This window comes from Pteropus medius, unplaced genomic scaffold, assembly GCF_902729225.1.
Source record: "Pteropus medius unplaced genomic scaffold, Ma_sr-lr_union100, whole genome shotgun sequence".
In the NCBI taxonomy this organism is placed as follows: domain Eukaryota; kingdom Metazoa; phylum Chordata; class Mammalia; order Chiroptera; family Pteropodidae; genus Pteropus; species Pteropus medius.
In genome coordinates, this window is record NW_024354502.1 from 3938995 (window position 1) to 3957294 (window position 18300).

Genomic DNA, 18300 nt, shown 5'->3' on the forward strand with positions numbered 1-18300 from the left:
ATGTTAGATTAGCTGTAATGTTTTCACCTCTAACTAAGGAGAATGTATGCACACCTTACCTGCGTTGGTCATGTTGGAAATGTTGGCACTGAAGGGCCCCTTCTCACCTCCAGGGGTGGTCCTCTCTGGAGGAAGTCATGAAAGAAAGCATCCTGTGCCCAGAGACAGGCCCTTGACTCTTCCTTCTGTGTATCTCTCCATATCTTATGGCGTAACTCACCCAGGAGAATTGATTTACTTTATTACCTTTTCTAGGAAATCATCGCCATTAAAGAAGCCTACCAAAGACGTAAGTGACCTTTTGTTCTGACTTTGGATAAAGAATGTTCTTTTCAAAGTACCTCTGGGAAACTAAATTGTGTGCTTTCTGCCTTCCTTTTTCCCCTCTTCAAAAGTATTTGACAGGAGCCTTCAATCAGATATCAAAGATGACACAAATGGAAACCTAAAAAAAATCCTGGTGTCTCTGCTACAGGTAAGAGTGAAGAGGTCTCACCTCTTTTATGATCTTGGGGAAACAGCACTAGGCAACACGGTGCTATGATGGAAAAAGCCAGATAGACAGTAAACATTTCCTGCTTTGATTAAAAATGTTACTGAGAGATCATCAGCCCTGTCAGCTCTGTCAGCCCGGCCTTTGTGAAATCATTCAGTCGGGACTTCTCTCATAATAATGATTCGCCTACTCATTTGCAGTTTATAATCCCTTTTTGTTCATGAATTATCTCATTAAACATCACCACCTCATTTTGCCAGTGAGGCGATTCAAACCTGGAGAGGATGGATAACCTGCCTACGTTTACACACACTAAGACACAGCCCAGGAGCCAGAACCAGGCCATCTGACCCCAAGCTCTACACTTACTTCCCGGATCCCCCCAAGTCTCGGCCTGTAAAAGCCACTGCAGGGAGCTCGTCCGGCAAAACGGGGCTTTCGAGACACAGCTCTCGGGCCTCCAGCAAGACAGCATCTGTACTCTCGTTGACACGTCCATCTTTAATAGCTTGGGTGCACTTCCTCTGGTTCATTTCTCTCGGTGCGAACAGACTGACAGCAGAGAACACACAGCCTTCCGCTGTAGTAGGGAGAGTATGTAAGTGTTCTTCTCCTGCTGTATGACAAAATGCCACAAACTTAGCAACTCCAAACAACACAGGTCTATGATCTCATGGTTTCTACAGGTCAGGAGTCTTCCTACAGGTTAGCCGAGTCCTTGGCTCAGAGTCTCATGAGGCTGAAATCAAGGTCTTGGCTGGGGCTGCCATTCCATCTGAGGACCTGGGTCCTCTTCCAACCTCATTGGTCATGGGCAGGGTTGGGTTCCCTGGGGCTCTATGACCGATGTCCCTGCTTTCTTGCTGGCTGTCAACCAGAGACTGCTATCAGCATTTAAAGATCATCCTCAGTTCCCTGTCATGTGCCCCCCAGACAGTTCAAAGCATGGCTGTTTGGTTTCGTTCAGGCCAGCAGGCGCTCATCTCTCTGATGCCTTCCATCTCTGACCTTTTAAGAGCTCACTTGATTGGGCAGGACCCACCCAGGGTGATATCCCTTTTGATGAACTCCACTGATTACGGACCTTAATCACATCCGCAAACATCCCCTTTGCCATATTAACACAACATAATCACAGGAGTCATATCTCTTCGTATTCACATGTCTTGCCCACACTCAAGAGAAGGGAATTATATAAGGGTGGGGAACATTGGGGTCATCTTAAAATTCTGCCTGACACAAAGGGCTTGGGTTAGACTTCAAGACCAACCCAACGTTCGGGGTTCTTCATGATGGGGACCCTGAGCGCTGGAGTTTGATATTCTAGAAGGTAGACTGGGACCTTCCTATTTAACTGACTCTAGGAGATTAACTGCGATGTTGCTTTCAGCCTGCTTAGAGGTCAGCAGGGTTTGTGAGTGACCTTGGTTTCTACAAAAAAAAAAAAGAATGGTAAAAACAAGTGTTGTCACAGAAGCTGCTCTGTTTATCAGTTGTGCCCAAAAGATGGCAGCAAAGAGCAGTGTTGCCACTTGGGCGGGCTCACTCTGAAATCACCCCAGCTCTTCAGGGCTTTCTCTTTTTGTTTTCTGTGGTCCAGCAGAAACTCGGGTTTATAACAATGTGTCGCTTTTTCTAGGCTAATCGTGACGAAGGAGATAACGTGGACAAAGATCTAGCTGGTCAGGATGCCAGGGACCTGCATGACGTAAGTGCGCAGGCGTGCCAGTCTCGGCAAAATCTTTTTTTAAAAAATGTCTTAGTGTGATTTTCAACACATGTTTATTTATTTTATGCAAATGGGAGTCACTCAGGAAATAAGTATGTATAGTCTTTAAAATGTTTTTCACAGATACAGTCTTCACAAACCTGAAAGAATTACTCCTGTTCTTTTACTCCTATGGGGTTAACCACCTCAGATCCGTTTTGTAATAAGGGAGGGTATAAATGATATAAATAAATATGTGAAGTTTAAAGTGTTTAGTCAATCAGTTTGGCTTCTATTCAGTGCCTATGTTATCATTTCCCATAAGTGAGGCCCGGTCACAGCACTATAGTCAGCCTTTTCGCAAAAGGTTTTTTCCAAATGTTTGCATTTGACCTCCAAGGCAGGGGAAGGCCGCTGGGGAACCGATGAACTTGCCTTTAACGAAGTCCTGGCCAAGAGGAGCTACAAGCAGTTACGAGCCACCTTTCAAGCCTATCAGATTGTGAGTAATCAAGGGCCAGGGCAAGGGATTCCCACTGAAACTGTGTCTTAAAGTCTTTCCAAAAGGAGCCACAACCTGGGATATGGAGCGAGGGTGGTTCTTTTACAGCAACGGCTCTCGATCAAGAGTCATTTTGTTCCCCCTCCCGCCAGGGGTATTGGATACTGTCCGGAAACATTTGGAGTTGTCCCATTGTGTGGTACTGGCATCTTGCAGGTGGACGCCAGGGTGCTGCTAAAGATCTAACAATGCACAGGACAGACCCCACAATCTGTCCCCAAAAGGAGTGCCAAGGGTGGGAAACACCGCTTTACAACAGAAACTAGGAAAGCAGAGCGGTGTCAAGTTTACGAGCAAAGCCCTAGAGTTAGAGGGCCCAGGTTCAAATCCTGGTTCAAATCCTGGCACATGATCTAACCTCTCTATCCTCATCTGCAAAACAGAGACCATGATCGTCATCCTCATCACACCCTCGTGGGGTTATTTTAAGAGCTATATAAGATAAATGTGAAAGGCGGAGGGCAGTAGCTGGTGCGTGGTAAGCGTACAAGTGTTCGCTATTATTACTATTCCAATTTACAGTCAGGCTAACAGTGCTTACCACTCCCAAGATGTATGCGATATACCTCAGAGCTACACTCTTGAAAAGGTGTGTATAAATTACTTTTATACGATTACTTTTTAATGTAACGATAATTTTAAGCCAACAAGGTGAGTTAGCTTATTTCGAGGGTCTCAGTTGTGAGTCTTCCCCTGAAAATCAGTCTTTAATTGCAAGAAGCCTTTTGTAGAGTATCAGATTTTTTTTTTTTAGTCTCCTATTTTATATTTGTGGAGTGTTTTTAACTATTCAAAGCACTTCTGTGCCCTGTATCTCATTTGAATTTCACAACAATACTGTAACTATAATGTAGGCTGAACAGCCACTGCTACCCACAACTGCTGGACAAGGAAAGCCTGTTATGAGTAAGGAACCATCTGTAACTTATCAGGACCACACAGCAAGTCAGTAGCACAAAGTGGATGAGAACTCCAAGATTCTGCAGCCTGAGCTCCTACCTCAGCTGGAGCTGGCCGCTCCTCACTCAAAAGAGCTTTTCCTATGTGTTGCCAGCAGATGAAAAGACAATAAAGCTTTGGAATTTTATCATTACTGTATATAAGCCTTTAGGGGCCATGGCTTTCAAATCATGCCCAGAGTCATGATCAAAGGCAGCTGATCCTGCACTCCCCTGGCCTCTGCACCCAGAGCTGTATAGACTGAGCTGAAAGACATCTCCGTGACCTAGACCTCCTTCCCACATGATTGGGGCTGTGGATGGAGGTTCTGGGGATGGCCGTCATTGGTGACAGCTATAGAAACACACATACATGAACTACTGCCTACCTAAGAATACTCTCTAGGCCAATCTTTGTCAATATGAATCCCGTAACAGCAGCATCGGTATCCCTGAGAATTAAAAATGAGAATTCTCAGTCCCCACCTGGACCTACTGAGTCACATTCCCCGGAATTAGGGTCCTACAGTCTGTGTTTTAACAAATCTTCCAGATTCTGATGCATGTTAAATTTAAAGAATTCTGTCCTAGGCTACTAGCTGTATGACCTTGGGCAAGTTTTTAAGGGTTCTGTACTTCAGTCTCCCCAATCATAAAATAGGGATAATAATAGTACATACTTCATAAGGTTGTAAGGATTAAATGAATTAACAGAAGTAAAGCACTGAGTACCTAGCACACAGTAGGTGCTCAATAAACATTAACAGTTGTTAGGAGTCTCCCTGTGTGAACCAACAGAGTCAAAAACCAGAGCTAAAGCTCAAATGGATGATAAGATTATCCATTGATTTTATGATTCTTGCATGAACCAGCTAGAAAATGCTACCTATTCATCTATTTCAGAAACCTTCCTGGCACATCATTCACCTTGATCTTTATCATTGATTTTTAGAGTTTGCCCTGGTCTTAGGACCCTGGTCCCACAAATTTTCTTACGGTCTCTGGCTGAAAGCACTAAGATGTTGGTGTCAGGTCGGTGGAGCATATTATATGACACAGGTTGTCCTAACATAGCATTGAATGGTAATTTTTGGTTAAAAAAAAAAGCTCAGGTATTTGCCTTTATTGGCCCTCTAAATCAGGATCTAGTTTTTATTTTAATTTTATGTTTTTCAATTACAGTTGACATTCAATGTGATATTAGTTTCAGGTGTACAGCACCGTGGTTCGACATTTGTATAACTCACAAAGTGATCCCCAGCAAGTCCAGTACTCACCTGGCACCATTCATAGTTATTACGATGCTGTGGACTATATTCCCTATGCTGTCCTTCACATCCCCATGACTGTTTTGTAACTGCCAAACTGTGCTTCTTCATCCCTTCACCTTCTTTACCCAGTGCCCCAATGCCCCTCCCATCTGTCAACCATCAGTTCGTTCTCTGAATCTACGAGTCTGTTGCTATTTTGTTTCTTTGCTGATTTTGTATTTTAGAGTCCACATATAAGTGAAATTGTATGGTAGTTGTCTTTCTCTGTCTGACTTATTTCATACAAAGAATACTATTCGGCCATAAAAAAGGTTTATCTACTTATAAAGCTGAAGTAAGTTCCCCAAACAGGGCTTAATATAAACCATAGGTAAACATACCCACAGCTGAGGCTCACTGCCTCCCCACCACACCCTCCCCGCTTCTCCCCTCCCCTTTAAGCATTCCTTAAACCTATTCCAGAGTCTTTAGCCCTTTAATTGCTGTAGCCAAAACCAGTGGATAGGATTCTGCTGTGGGCATGTTGTCCATCGAGGAGAATCGGTTATAAAAGAAAGAAATGTCTCGCTTATTCTTCTAATAATCTCCCTATCTGATTAACTAGAAGGCTTTGAGGCTTGTCTGGAATTCACCCTGGCAACGTGTTTTTGTACTGAGAACAAAAACTTGGTTCTGCCCCAAAAGCCCCCTAAGAATTAAGTGTTCCAGTAAGTGAAAAAGCATGCCATTTGCAAAGGAGAGTTGCAATCACTTGAGCCAGTCAATTGTTTTTCATCTGTGTTTCATGAAGCCCCTGGTGGTGCCTTGGTAGCTACCAGGAGGTGGTTGGGGGCAGGAGGCGGGTAGAGAAGGAGGGGCGATGCCATCTCATTGTATTGTGTGACTAGCACCCCCTGTAGTTGTGCTATTCACAAAGTTGTGCAAAAAAGAGACCCTGTGAGGGCAGAAGCCTGGCATTACTGCCTAGGGCTAGGGTTCGGATGCTGTCTCCTGCATCCCTGGAATAGTGCTGCTTTTTTGCTTTTATCTGAGATGCTACAGAAAATTGAAAAGCACTGTTCTGGCCCAGTATTAACAACAGAAACAGAAAGAGGTTTAATGTGAGGATTTTTTTTTTTTTAGTAACACAGACCTGTGTGAATACAATGTCCTCTTGAAATGCAATCTCAGTCTACAGAACAAGAACCCTATTCATGGGGAAATGATACCAGTCCCTTCCAAAATACCAGCTCCCATATCAAATTTACAAAAGGCTGTGAACAGCAAAGACGGGGATAGGACTGAAAGCCCCCGACCCAATCCCCTTCTAGCCCATTACACACACCAGGCCTCTAGATATGCAAAGCGGGACGAGGCGATCAAGAATCTGGACCCTCCCCCACACCTACTGTGCTTGCATTGCAAAGAATAGTTTGTTAATTTGTGTTTTCAGAATAAGTGACATAAACTCCACTGGCATGTCCTCAAAGGCCCCAATTATTTACTGAATTGTACTCGCGTTAGTTTCTAAGAGAGATGTTTCAGTCTTTCTAATGCTTAACCGCCTTTCCCAAACCCAACGAAAAGTTCTTTCTCTTTTTTTGCCCTGCCCCGAGTGTGGCCCAGGCGGTACTTGCATTAAGCATAGTCACGATTTACTCTGAACTTCATCTTCTGTAAATATTTGGAAAGAAACCTAATGCGTAATGCTGTGCAGAGATATGCAAGCCGGTGGTGACTGTAGGATCATTTGGAATCACCCCAGAGGGAAGGAAAGTGGCATTTTGACATGGTCAGCCCCCTGCCACCAGCCCATGAGCCCGACTCTACCAGAAACATTAGACAGGTCCTTACCGTGAACTTTGCAGCCACTACTTCCTTCACCCAGAATGTAGGAGACTGAGTCCCCAGTCCCAGGACAAAGGAGACAAGGAAGGTATAAGGAAGCTGATCATAACCACAGCCTCCTAGAAAATTAGAAATGGAAAGAATTTTTAAAAACACATAGGAAACACAAGTATCATATAAACATAAAGAAGTATCAACACAGCGTATGTTCGTTTTCTTCCATCCCCTGATTTTACAGAGGAGGAAGCTAAGGCTGAGCGTGTGGTCCTGACTGGGTCAAATCTGGACTAACCCCTCAGCCATGAGAGCCCCCCGCTCAGATGGGGGGCAACCACCCTCAGCCCTGCAAGGCATGAGGCCAGACAGGAGTGCCTTAAGGCCAGGTGCCCAAATCTGGAAGAGTTTAGTGATTTTTATGGAGGAAGAACCCCAAGTGCACCAAAAGCAAAACAACGGACTAACGGCTGGACTTTGTCTCTCCAGCTCGTGGGTAAAGATATCGAGGAGGCCATCGAAGCAGAAACGTCGGGAGATCTGCAGACGGCCTACTTAACTCTCGGTAAACCAAAGCCAGGAGTGTCCCTGCTCAGGCTGGGCACCCTAAAACAGGACTCGGAGACGGAGGTTTGGGTGCAGGAAGCTTTCATAGAACAGTTTTGGGAACAACACATCTGAGCAGCATTGGGCAAGGGAGAGGATGAATGGGATGCAGTTGCAACAGGATCTTTGCTGGTCTCCAAGAAGCCCTGAAGCCAGGCTGTGCCGAGTGGAGGCACGGAGCCGGGTCTTTGCAGCCCACATAGGGCAGTTGGAGGGCTGTACCCCGGAAGCCTTTGCAACCTTGGGTAAAGCTGCTCCCTCCTTGGAGGGTGATTCTGGGAAGGGACTCAGTGAGCAGCCAGCAGGCCACACTTGGACTGGGTGCCTCAGTCCTGAAGAGGTCATCGGCGCATGCACCATGGCATCCTCTACAGTCCCACTAAGCTCACGGGTCCCTGAGAGTAGCTGTCAACTGTTGCTAGCCTCAGGGGAGCAGTGTATGGCTCATGTGACACCCACTCTAAAGTACCCAGGTTCTGGATCCATGAACTAGTTTCTGCACACGCCCGATGGCTCGAGGCTGTCCTTTTGTATTTGGTTCCCTTCAATATTTAGAATGAATGAGGTTCGTTTAGAAAGAGATGGGAAGGAGACCAGATCTCCGCTGTGCCAAGCAAACACCAGGACCTCTCCAGGTGTTGCCCACAGGCAGGAAATAGCAGGGAGATGGGCACGGGGCCGGGTCTGGCAGGCTCTCTTTTCCTTTGGCAAGCCCTGGAATGAAGGCATTGTCCATTGTCCGCACTCCTGTGGTGAGGAGTCCAGGGCACCATCCCAAATGGCACAAGAAATGGAGAGACACATCCCCCAAAGAAGAGGAAGAGCTGAAAAGGCAGCCCTGGAAGTTAAAAAATGTGCTCTAGCTGCCAAACATTTTCTTTCTTTCTATTTTTTTTTTAGTGGGTTTTTTTTTGGAACGGTATCAGCAATTGAGTTTTTAAAAATCCATCCTCATTTTGCATTCAAATTAGCAGGACTTCTATCATAATGTGCAGAGGCTTAAGCATCCCTGACCCACGCTGGAGACACATAGACAACTGTCCTTAGGGCTAAAAGGATGAGTGTCTGAAGTAAATGGAGAAATCTATTCATGGCCCTGCTCAGAGGCTCCAAACACTCCCTGTGCTTACAGTGCAGAGAATTGGGAAGACAGAAGAGTTCAGCCAGAAGAGTAATATTAATCTTTATTAATATTAATTATTAATGGTACTAAAGCCATTCCATTCTTTAACATTTACTCAGCACCTGACTGGGCCAGGGGTTGTGCTAGGTGTGGGATTCAGAGGTAAATAGGTTCGGTTCCTGCTCTTGGAAAGCTTCAAGCCTGTGGCAGATACACAGGAATCAACAGAGTAGGTGACAGTCATGACAAAAACAGAAACAGCCAGAGCCAGGAGGGTCCAGAGGAAGGAGAGACGCAGTCCCTACAGTTGGGGACCCTGAACTGCAGAACTCAAGTGGACTCCAGTGGTAGCACACATAAAAGCGAATAGGAAGACCTTGAGAATAAACCACACGGAGAGGAGACATGACTTCATGACTCTATTTTCTAGACAGCCCCCCTCCTACTCCCACCTAACTCATAAAGATGCCGGTTTGTGGCTAAAACCAAGGAGAAAGGGTTAGGAGACCAAACGGCGCCCACCACTTGCAGCCTCTGAAGCCGCATTTCTCAAAGTGGGGTCCTTGGACCGCTGCATCAGAATCATCTATTGGGGGGCCATGTGAAAATACCATTTCCTGAGCCCTACTGCTGGTTACCCACTTAGAATCTCCACGAATGGAGACTGGAAGCCACACTTTTCCAGGATCCCCTAAGCGATTGGAGTTGGAGAACCCCTGTCTGAACTAAAGAGAGCAATGGACAGAGACTAGGACCTGGCTGCCCTGCCTTCCACGCCCCACCTTTATGCCCAAATCTTCCCCAGCTAGCCCCACCCAAACGTCTGAGGGGTTCCTGCTGTTGCTAAAAAGAAAGGGTGTTCACCAGGCATAAATTGTATACAGTAGGAACATCAGGGGAGAAGACACCTATTTGGTTCGGAGCACAGAGACCTAGGCGGACAGTCATTTCAGCATCAGTAAGATGCTGAAGGCACGGAAGAGGGCCTTCAGGAAAACCTTGTGATGTCACCAGCTCAGAACGTCTGGGGATCACAGTGAGTCCAAAATATGTTACTCCTCAAACTGACGGGTTCCCCCCACAACCTCCACCAATTCAGCAGCTTTGGCGTTGTTCTCAGGCTGAAGGGGTCAGACACCAGGGTCTGGGTTTTGTTTTTCCGCTGACCCTCTCGTGGTTGTGAGGAGACAGACTCGCAACCTAGACTCTGCCTCGCTCAATCTGTCTCCCAACCTTCATCGTGAACAACAATTAAATGGGCAATTACCTAGAAAACAGGAGTTTCCCTCACAGGACATATTAAGGCTGTGATGAATTAACTACTTGTTATTAATCACTAACATCAAAAATTGTGAAGTGTTCTAGATAAATGTCAACAACCTAAAGAGTAAATGGTTCATTCCCCCCAAAAAGTGTTATCAATATGGACCCATATGAGACCGGGAGCGGGGGGAGAGGGAAACAATGGCTGATCCCCACAAGCAGAGATGCACCCTGTCTCCTGGCTGGTGAGTGGAAACCACGCTTCATTAATTCGTGGATTAGATCGAGGCTGGCAGGCAGAGGGAGGGACAGAAAAGAGAAACGAGCAGCCTTGTAGGAAGGCGATCTGTAGCCAGGATCAAACACTTCGTCCAGCTCGCACCCCAGATCACAAACTAAGTGTGGGGAACTTGGACAAGACCCAGAGGTGAGGCTCCCAAAACAAACTCAGTGAGGAAAACAGAGGAAAGGAAGGTAGTTTAGCACAGGAGAGCAGGCCACAGTCCAAGCGAGCGAATTTTCGAGATTATGAGGTCTTATTACAGCGAGCTTGCCGGCCAGTCTGTCTCCTCTCTGGACCTGCCTCCAGCATTGGAGGTTTTGTTTATATGTGAAAGTTATTTCTGCTGGTGAGAATCATGAACTTTGCAGGGAGACCTTTGCAGAAGACGGCCACGTGGCCTTCGGGGAACAGGAAAGGGTCTTATTTGTCAGAAGGGGTTTGGACTTGGTTCTGGTGGAAGAATCCAGGTGTCCTGGATCCTCCAGAACCCATGACACAACATTGTGAAGCCCGCCCCTTCCGAACACCAGCCTCACAATCCAGTCAGCTCCACAGGCCGCGAGGTGACACTCAGAGCCATCTCTGTTCCTTCAAAAGGTGTCCTTGGTATTCAATAAAACATGACGGGCTCACACTCCTTTTTCCTTTGTCCTGCCCAGTGAGGTGTGCCCGGGACCAGGAAGGCTACTTTGCTGACCGTCTGTACAAGTCCATGACAGGAGCGGGGACCGACGAGGAGACGCTAATTCACATCTTTGTGACCAGGGCCGAGGTAAGACACACTCGACTCCAAAGCGGCGGGCGGCAGACTCTTTTTACCACCACAGTTGTCATCGACGAAGAGTTTTTTATTTACAGAAAAAGTAAAACAGAGACGGCTTTTACCTTTCCAGACTTTGTGGAAGACCCTGTGCTATGCTTCAACCTGTTTCTTTTTGTAAAAATATGACGAGCACTGCTTCTATTTTTGTCATCTGTGGCTCCAGAAGGCTTGTGACAGTGTGCAGAAGGGACCTGTGCTGCCCTTCTGGGTAGCGCAGCTACGTTCACTTCCATCTTAAGGAAGACGAAACAGAGACCCTGAAAGTTTAGCGACTGACTAGGTCACTGAGCAACAGAGACAATAAGCAAACAATTTTCTCACTCCTGAGCTGGGCCTTTATTTAATTAAACGCACCTCAGAAGCATAATTTTGCACAAGACACGTATCGGCACAAGACAATGTTTCTCAGCCTCTTTTCGATGACAGATCATCCCCACTAAGGAGGTTTTTGGACTTAATTTTTTCCTAATCACTATCCCACCCTCAAGAAATTAACCCCACAGATATACCACATATCTGTTTATGTCCCATATGGTTACTCCTACACAAAAAGATTAAGATTTTTTTCTCTCTGTAAGAACCCATTTTTGCCCCGTTGAGAATGACATTGTCCCCTTTTGAGAATGCATGAGGATAAGGAGGGGACAGGGAAGTGAGTCGCCAAAAGCTTGGGAGCAGCTGTCAAGAGTCATAGCAAATGCTCTGGAATATAGAACTATGCATAGAAGAAATTACAAAAGAAAGGGGACATGGCATTTTGTCCACAGCAGGAGAAGCCTTGGAGAACGAAGTGCAACGGAGCACTTGAAAACCACAGACATCTTCCCTCCGAAAATTGTTAAATGAAAGAGAAAAGATACCAGCCCAAATGCTGGCCCACGACTTTTGACAAATAATACTGAACATCTAACACTGTTTTGAAATATAACTTCGCAACAAGCCTGTTCTTTTGTTTTTATTCCTATTCCTGGAATTGCTCCTCCCCCTCTTTCTCCTCCTCCTCCACTATTCATACATTGCTTTCTCTCTTAAAGTCTATGTCTCTCTCTCCTCCCTCTTTCCCTTCCCCAGTATCTCTGCCATCCTTCTGCTGTCCTCATTCTCTGCTCCTTGGCTGCGAATCTCTCTCTTTCCCTTATCCCTCCAGGTCTCTGACTTCTCTGTCTCTCTGTCTCTTAGTAACTCAACCCCCAACCAAAGGCTTAAGGTGCTCAAAGCATCAGATTGGCAAAAAGCAAGGCAGGGATCCTAAAAGACCGCAAGGGATGGATGGGTCTAGAGGGCTCCTCGGGGCTCCGTGTTCACTCCACATGGGCCATGGCGTATTTATTCCAAGAGGCTCTGCCCATCTCAGTACTGACCGCGTGTCCTGGGTCATCTCCACCTGAGGGCCATTCCCTCAGAATGTGTCAGGCCCAGCCAGATGTAGTTGGCCTGAACCTGTAATCCTTCAAAGCCACATAAAGCTAGAACACAACCTCAGTGTACCCCACCCCCACACTGAGCCCCCTCCACTCTGCCCCTCCCCCAGCCAAACAGCACACAAGCCGGGGAGCAAAGGGACAGACCCCTCTCTCTGCTGCTCAGAATCCACTTCGAACAACTCTTCACTCTCTCACCTTTTCCTGTTCTCATCTTTTTCTCTCCTGTTCAGCTCTCTAATCAGGACAGGAGAAAAAAAAGAACCAAAAACTTGAGCGATGGTTCGTGGGTCTGTCTAGAAAGCAAGGTAGCGTTTATATTAAAAAATAAAGAAAAAACTACCACAAAACTCTCGGTTAAGGAAAGTACTGTGCTTCTTTCGTGAGTACGTTCCATCTGGAATTATCTCTTTTTTTGTGGTTGGAAGAGTTTTGAGAGCAGAAGAATCTTTTAATTTGTTTTTCTTCTGAGTCTCCTCACTTCCAGCAGCTAGGTTTCTCAAGCTTTTAATAATTAGATTCAAAATAAGTCCTATAAATCAATATTCATTTGAATTTTGTTGATTAGCACTAATATCCTTGCTGATCAGGGTACGAGAAAAAAAAAAAGCTTTATTTCAAATCTCTGTGTTTTTGTCCAGTCCTGCTACCTAAGCATGATTCGTTTTTAAATAAAAGGAAAATAATATTTTGCAACATATAAAAGTCATAGGAAATTCAAGTTTTAGTGTTCATAAAGTTTTACTGGAACAGACACACATGTGTGCGCGTGTACACACACCGCATGCACACCGCGCACACACGCGCGCGCGTGCACACACACTTCTGCAACTTTTGCGGAGCTCAACTCAGCTTTCCTTTTCTTTCACAAAATTAGAAGAATAGTAGCCCTTACTTCTAACAGTTGTTTGGAGGCATAAATGAGCAAACGAGAAAGACAAGCTTAGGAGAGTGCCTGCCTGTGTTTATGGTGAACACGCTATAAATGTTGTCCCATTGCAGTTGTCATCTTTCCTACAGGTGGACCTTCAAGGGATCAAAGCAAAGTTCCAAGAGAAATATCAGAAGTCTCTCTCTGACATGGTTCGCTCGGACACCTCTGGAGACTTCCAGAGACTGCTGGTGGCCCTCTTGCACTGAACAAGCCAGAGAGGAAGGCGAACAAGGGAGGAATCACCTTTGTCGAGAGCCCATTCCAAACCAGATTTGCAAATGCAACTCCAGCACAAAAAAACCTTCAAGAGTCCTGGTTTATTTTCTTGGCAGCTTGAGTATTGCTGCCAGGCCAGGCTGTTTAAGTCAAACACTGTGGCCTCAAGACGCTTGGGCAGGTCACTTGAATGCTGGCTTAGCAAGTATCTGGGCTGCCTCTTAACTTTCTTTTAGTGTGGTGACTAAATGCTTTCTAAGCACAACGGAAAACAGTAGTTGATGAAAAACCATTTAGAAGAATATGTATTGAATAGGGTGTGTACGTTCTAGGTAAAGATTAAATGGTTAAGATACGGGGAAGACAAAATTAACTAGTTCATTAGTTTTCCTTCTGTTACTCAATTTCAAAGCCTCAATGTTAATTAAAGTTGTGGATTATGCCTCCATCAGATGCTTTTCCAAAGACTGGGTTGATTAGTTTTGGCTCTTGTCCTGGAAATATATGACTTGTAAAATTCAAATATATTTGGGAAATGCAAAGTTATATTTAGTAATAATCATCAAGGACAGTAATCAAGGTCAACAGCAAGGGAACAATTGACTTGTCTATGAGAAATACGACCAGAGGAAAAATTTACTAATCTGTTACCTGCTTAAGATGGTTTTTCTTCCTTCTGTAGACATTTGACCCACCTAAGTCTTCCATCTGGTCTTCAAATACAATTAGGCTGGGCACAGGGCCAATAGGATCAGGGTCAATGGTCTGATTCAAATGGATTGGTTTTGCACCAATAGAATCTCTCTTCCAAGATGTTTGTCTCATAGCCACATGTTGCTAGACACAGAAGGATCTGTCAAGAGAACATGTACACTTTGGTCCAATAATTACAGTTATCACTCATTGGATGATTATTTGTGTTTGGCATTGCTAAGTACCATATTTTTGTATTTAACCTTCCCAACAGTCCTAGGAGGTTAATATTACTCCAATTTATCGGCTGAGGAAACTGAGACATTAAGGAACCTGGCTAAACTCATTTGCAAGTGATAGAATTAGTATTTGAATGCAGGGCTGGTTGACTCCAGAAATCATACAGCTAACCGCCTTTCTTGGAAAAATAACAGAAAGTATGTGGTAACGGGTCTGTACTCATTCACCTACTTAATGCCTTCCTATCTGTCAATCTCTGTGCTGGGCTCTGGGGATACAAAGATAAGTCGAACACCGGTTACACCTTGGACAGTTCATTTCCAGCCCAGTAATATAGACAGATACCTCCAATATGCAACAGAATGCTTTAAGTGCAAGAATTTGAGCATGTGAAACGCTCTCCCCGTGAACAAGGAGAGAGAGCATGCAGCTTTGCCTGGGGGAACTGGGGAATGCTTCATAGAAATACATTTGTGATGGATTTTGCAGGATGCAGAGAAGATCTTCAGAGAAACAAAGAAAGAAGGGCATGGGCAGAGACTCAGAAGCATTAAAGGAGCAGTGAAATACATTCTCCTGGGGCACAGATGAGGTAAAAGGAAGGGGAGGGTTGGGCAGGCAGGTGTTGAGGCTGCTGAAGAGTATGCTTGAATAACGCTGGCTATGGTTTTGCCTGCCAAACGTGGGCCTAGTCCTTTGGGCAACGGTGGTCACGGAAGATGTGTAAGTGAGTGAGGAACATTTGGGCCTTGGAAAATCACTTTGGAGGTATACGATTACAACGTATAGCAAATAGCTCAAACACTCAGTATAAGAATACATGTCACAGTGTGTCTTTCTAGTGGGTATAAAATAGTGATTGTCAGATTAAGAAGTTATGTTAACGTCTTTGTTCTCGACATCCTGAGCAATGCGTCCCTGCCCCACGGTGTGGAGTCTGGCTTCTCCAGCGAGAGACCAAAACAGGTCTCAGGTCTCCTCCAGGCTGCAAGCAAACTATGTCTCAGCCCACATTCGAGTCAATAAAAATGCCACAGATAAGCCCCCAGAAACTAGAAAAGCCAAGAAATAAGGGTGCCCAGAAAACCAGAAGTGATATTTGGCTCACCATACCAAGAAGCAAGAGCTGCCATGTTGAATTCAAGGCTGCCCTGAATTCAAGAAGGCAAGGCTGCCTGTTTATGTCACTGCAATGTCTTGGCATGACCAGTATGTTGAGAGACATAGGGTCAGGAGAAAGAAAATAAATGGCCAGGGAGGATTTTTCAAAATAAACTTCTTTTGTTGTTGTTTTATTTCTGTAAAATTTAGGTACAGAAAAGTGATTATATTACATAGAGTTCCCCTGTAACCCACTCCCAGTTTCCCATAGCACTAATGTTATAATATATGGTACATTTGTCACAATTTATGAACTAATGCTGATGGATTATAATTGAATAAAGCCCATACTTTACTCATATTTCCTTAGCTTTTACCTAATGTCATTTTTCTCTTCCAGGTTACCATGAGAATATCCTATTACATTTAGTTGTTAAGTCTCTTTAGGCTCCTGTAGACTGTGACAGTTCCTCAGACTTTCCCTGTTTTCGTTGACCTTGACAGTTTTGAGGAGTACTGGGCAGGTATTTTGTAGCACGTCCTTCGATTTGGGTCTGTCTGATGTTTTTCCAATGGTTAGACTGAGGTTATAGGTTTGGAGGAGGAAGATCACAGAGGTAAAATGCCATTCCCATCACATCATGTCAAGGGTACAAGCTGTCACCATGACCTATCACTGTCAATGTCGATGTTAATCACCTAACTCATGTCGTGTTTGTCAGGTATCCCCACTGCGTTCATTAAAAGGAAGTCACTGCTTATGGCCCACACTTAAGGGGTAGGGAGTTATGGTCCACCTCCTTGAGTGGAGAATTCTACATAAATTATTTGGGATTCTCCTATCTAGGAGGTCTGCCTGTTCTCCCATTATTTATTTATTCAATAATTTACTTATATTAGTATAGACTTAAGAATATTCACTTGGTACTTTGGGTTATACTCCAATACTATATTATTTATTTTGTTGCTCAAATTGTTCCAGCTTTGTCTGTTGGGAGCTCTCTCAGTTGGCTCTTGTGTCCCTTTGACATATCCCTTCACTTTTCTCTTGAGGACTTCACTAATTTCTGGCAATACAAGATGCTCCAGGCTCATCTTGCATAGTCTCTGCCCAAGTCCTAGAATCTTCCATTTTTCCAAAGAGCGCTGGTTTCTTTTATTGGATGCTGGCATTACAAAACAAGTTCTGGGCTCTGGTGTGCTCATTGCTGTCAGGGTGTCATTGTTTCTGGGTCCACTCAGTGGACAGAGCTAGGAAATACAATTGTGTATACTAAGCCACATATACACACATATCTATAATTATTTATACATATATAGATATAGGTGTAGACAAAGATATAGATATAGGTATAGACACAGACATAGGTCCATCTGAATCTATATTGAGTTAGACATGAGTTCATACAATGTCTTCAACTTTCATCCAATACCACATGGTTCATGTAGAAGGGGTATTTTGACTTCTTGAAAATTGCACAAGGAGACAAGATAATGGAAGAGTAGCTCCTAGAAAAAGGAGCCATGGGAAGAATCAAAGGAACCACACAGTGCCCTGCATGTGCCACTACTTATATTTCCATTTTGGGTGGCCCAGGTCTAGGGAGAAAGGGCAGGTCATGGCTGAGTGGTCCTCATACCTCCACTACCCAGTACCCAAGGAATTAATCTTAAGTTTCGAAAAGAATGCTTCCTGGTTTCTGTGTGACTAAACCAGAAATACTGATGTCTTCTGTTCCTAAGGTAACCAACCAACTTTCAATGAGCTCAAATGTATTCAGCTAACATAAATACCAAGCAAAAGAAAGAGAAAGAAAGACCACCTTCAACGTCAGACTCAAGATGGTGGGTTTTCATGTCAGTCTCTTCCTGCTAATGATTTTTGGTCCCCAATAACTGCCACTTCAGGATTGCTTAGAACAAGGAAGTCTCAGGACAAAAGAGGCCTGAGGTATTTTTAAACCCTGAGCTAGAAGGGAAAAAACACTGGTTTTGACTCATTTCTTACTATGAGTAATGTGGACCCAGATAATATGACTCACAATCCAAAATGGACACACTAATTGACTGAACTCTGAACCCAACCCAAGTATACATTTTTATTTTTATTTTTTTTTTACTGAAAACAAAATCAAAGTTGTTTTTAAAATCCTGCTGAACCAGTTCAAATTAGAACCAGTCTTTGAAAAAGATTGGGTCAGAAGTAAAAAGAATCAGAAAAGAAAAATCATTTCTACACAAATATTTCATTCACTTCAAGTGACCTGCACATATAAATATGTACTGTATGTGTATTTCTACCAGTAGAACCTCTTTTAATTGAATCTCACTTAACCTACTTGCCAGATCAATCACACACCCTATCTTCCCCACAGAGTCTATGGGTTGATATCCTAGATGCTCTGAAGGCTGGCAGCTGGTGGGGGACTGGGTAGGAAGCCCTGTCTCTTTCTGATGGAGCACGTGTTTTGCAAGAGTGCATTGCATTTATTCCCAAATCTGTTTATACCTATTGTGCTCACTATTGTAATTACATAATTGAATTAAACATTAAACAAGCTAATTAACTAGAAGTGCGAAAAGAAAGACTTCTTGTTTCTCTGAAAGCTAAGTTGAATGTCCTAGAAAGACTAGATAGAGGTACGTTGAATTTAAAATAAAAAGAATAAATGACAATACTGAATGCCTGTCAGTGGCTCATTTACAAAGAAAAGTTCCAGAAACCAATATACACTTGAATGCTTTATATGTAAAATAAAATGAAGTTATGTACATTTTATTGCATGATTCTCTACTTTCAG

General features: G+C 44.2%; 1 protein-coding gene across 1 annotated transcript in view; it reads left to right on the forward strand.

Annotated features, from left to right (window-relative positions):
* The window catches only part of ANXA13 (annexin A13), a 42913-nt gene extending 28997 nt beyond the window's left edge, over positions 1-13916 (forward strand). Inside the window, exons 6-12 of the mRNA XM_039853816.1 lie at positions 256-289; positions 396-475; positions 2136-2204; positions 2605-2706; positions 7286-7361; positions 10731-10843; positions 13336-13916. Coding sequence (XP_039709750.1) covers positions 256-289; positions 396-475; positions 2136-2204; positions 2605-2706; positions 7286-7361; positions 10731-10843; positions 13336-13455 — 594 coding nt within the window. The 3' untranslated portion in view covers positions 13456-13916. The remainder of the gene's footprint in view (positions 1-255; positions 290-395; positions 476-2135; positions 2205-2604; positions 2707-7285; positions 7362-10730; positions 10844-13335) is intronic.
* The last annotated feature ends 4384 nt before the right edge of the window (positions 13917-18300 follow it).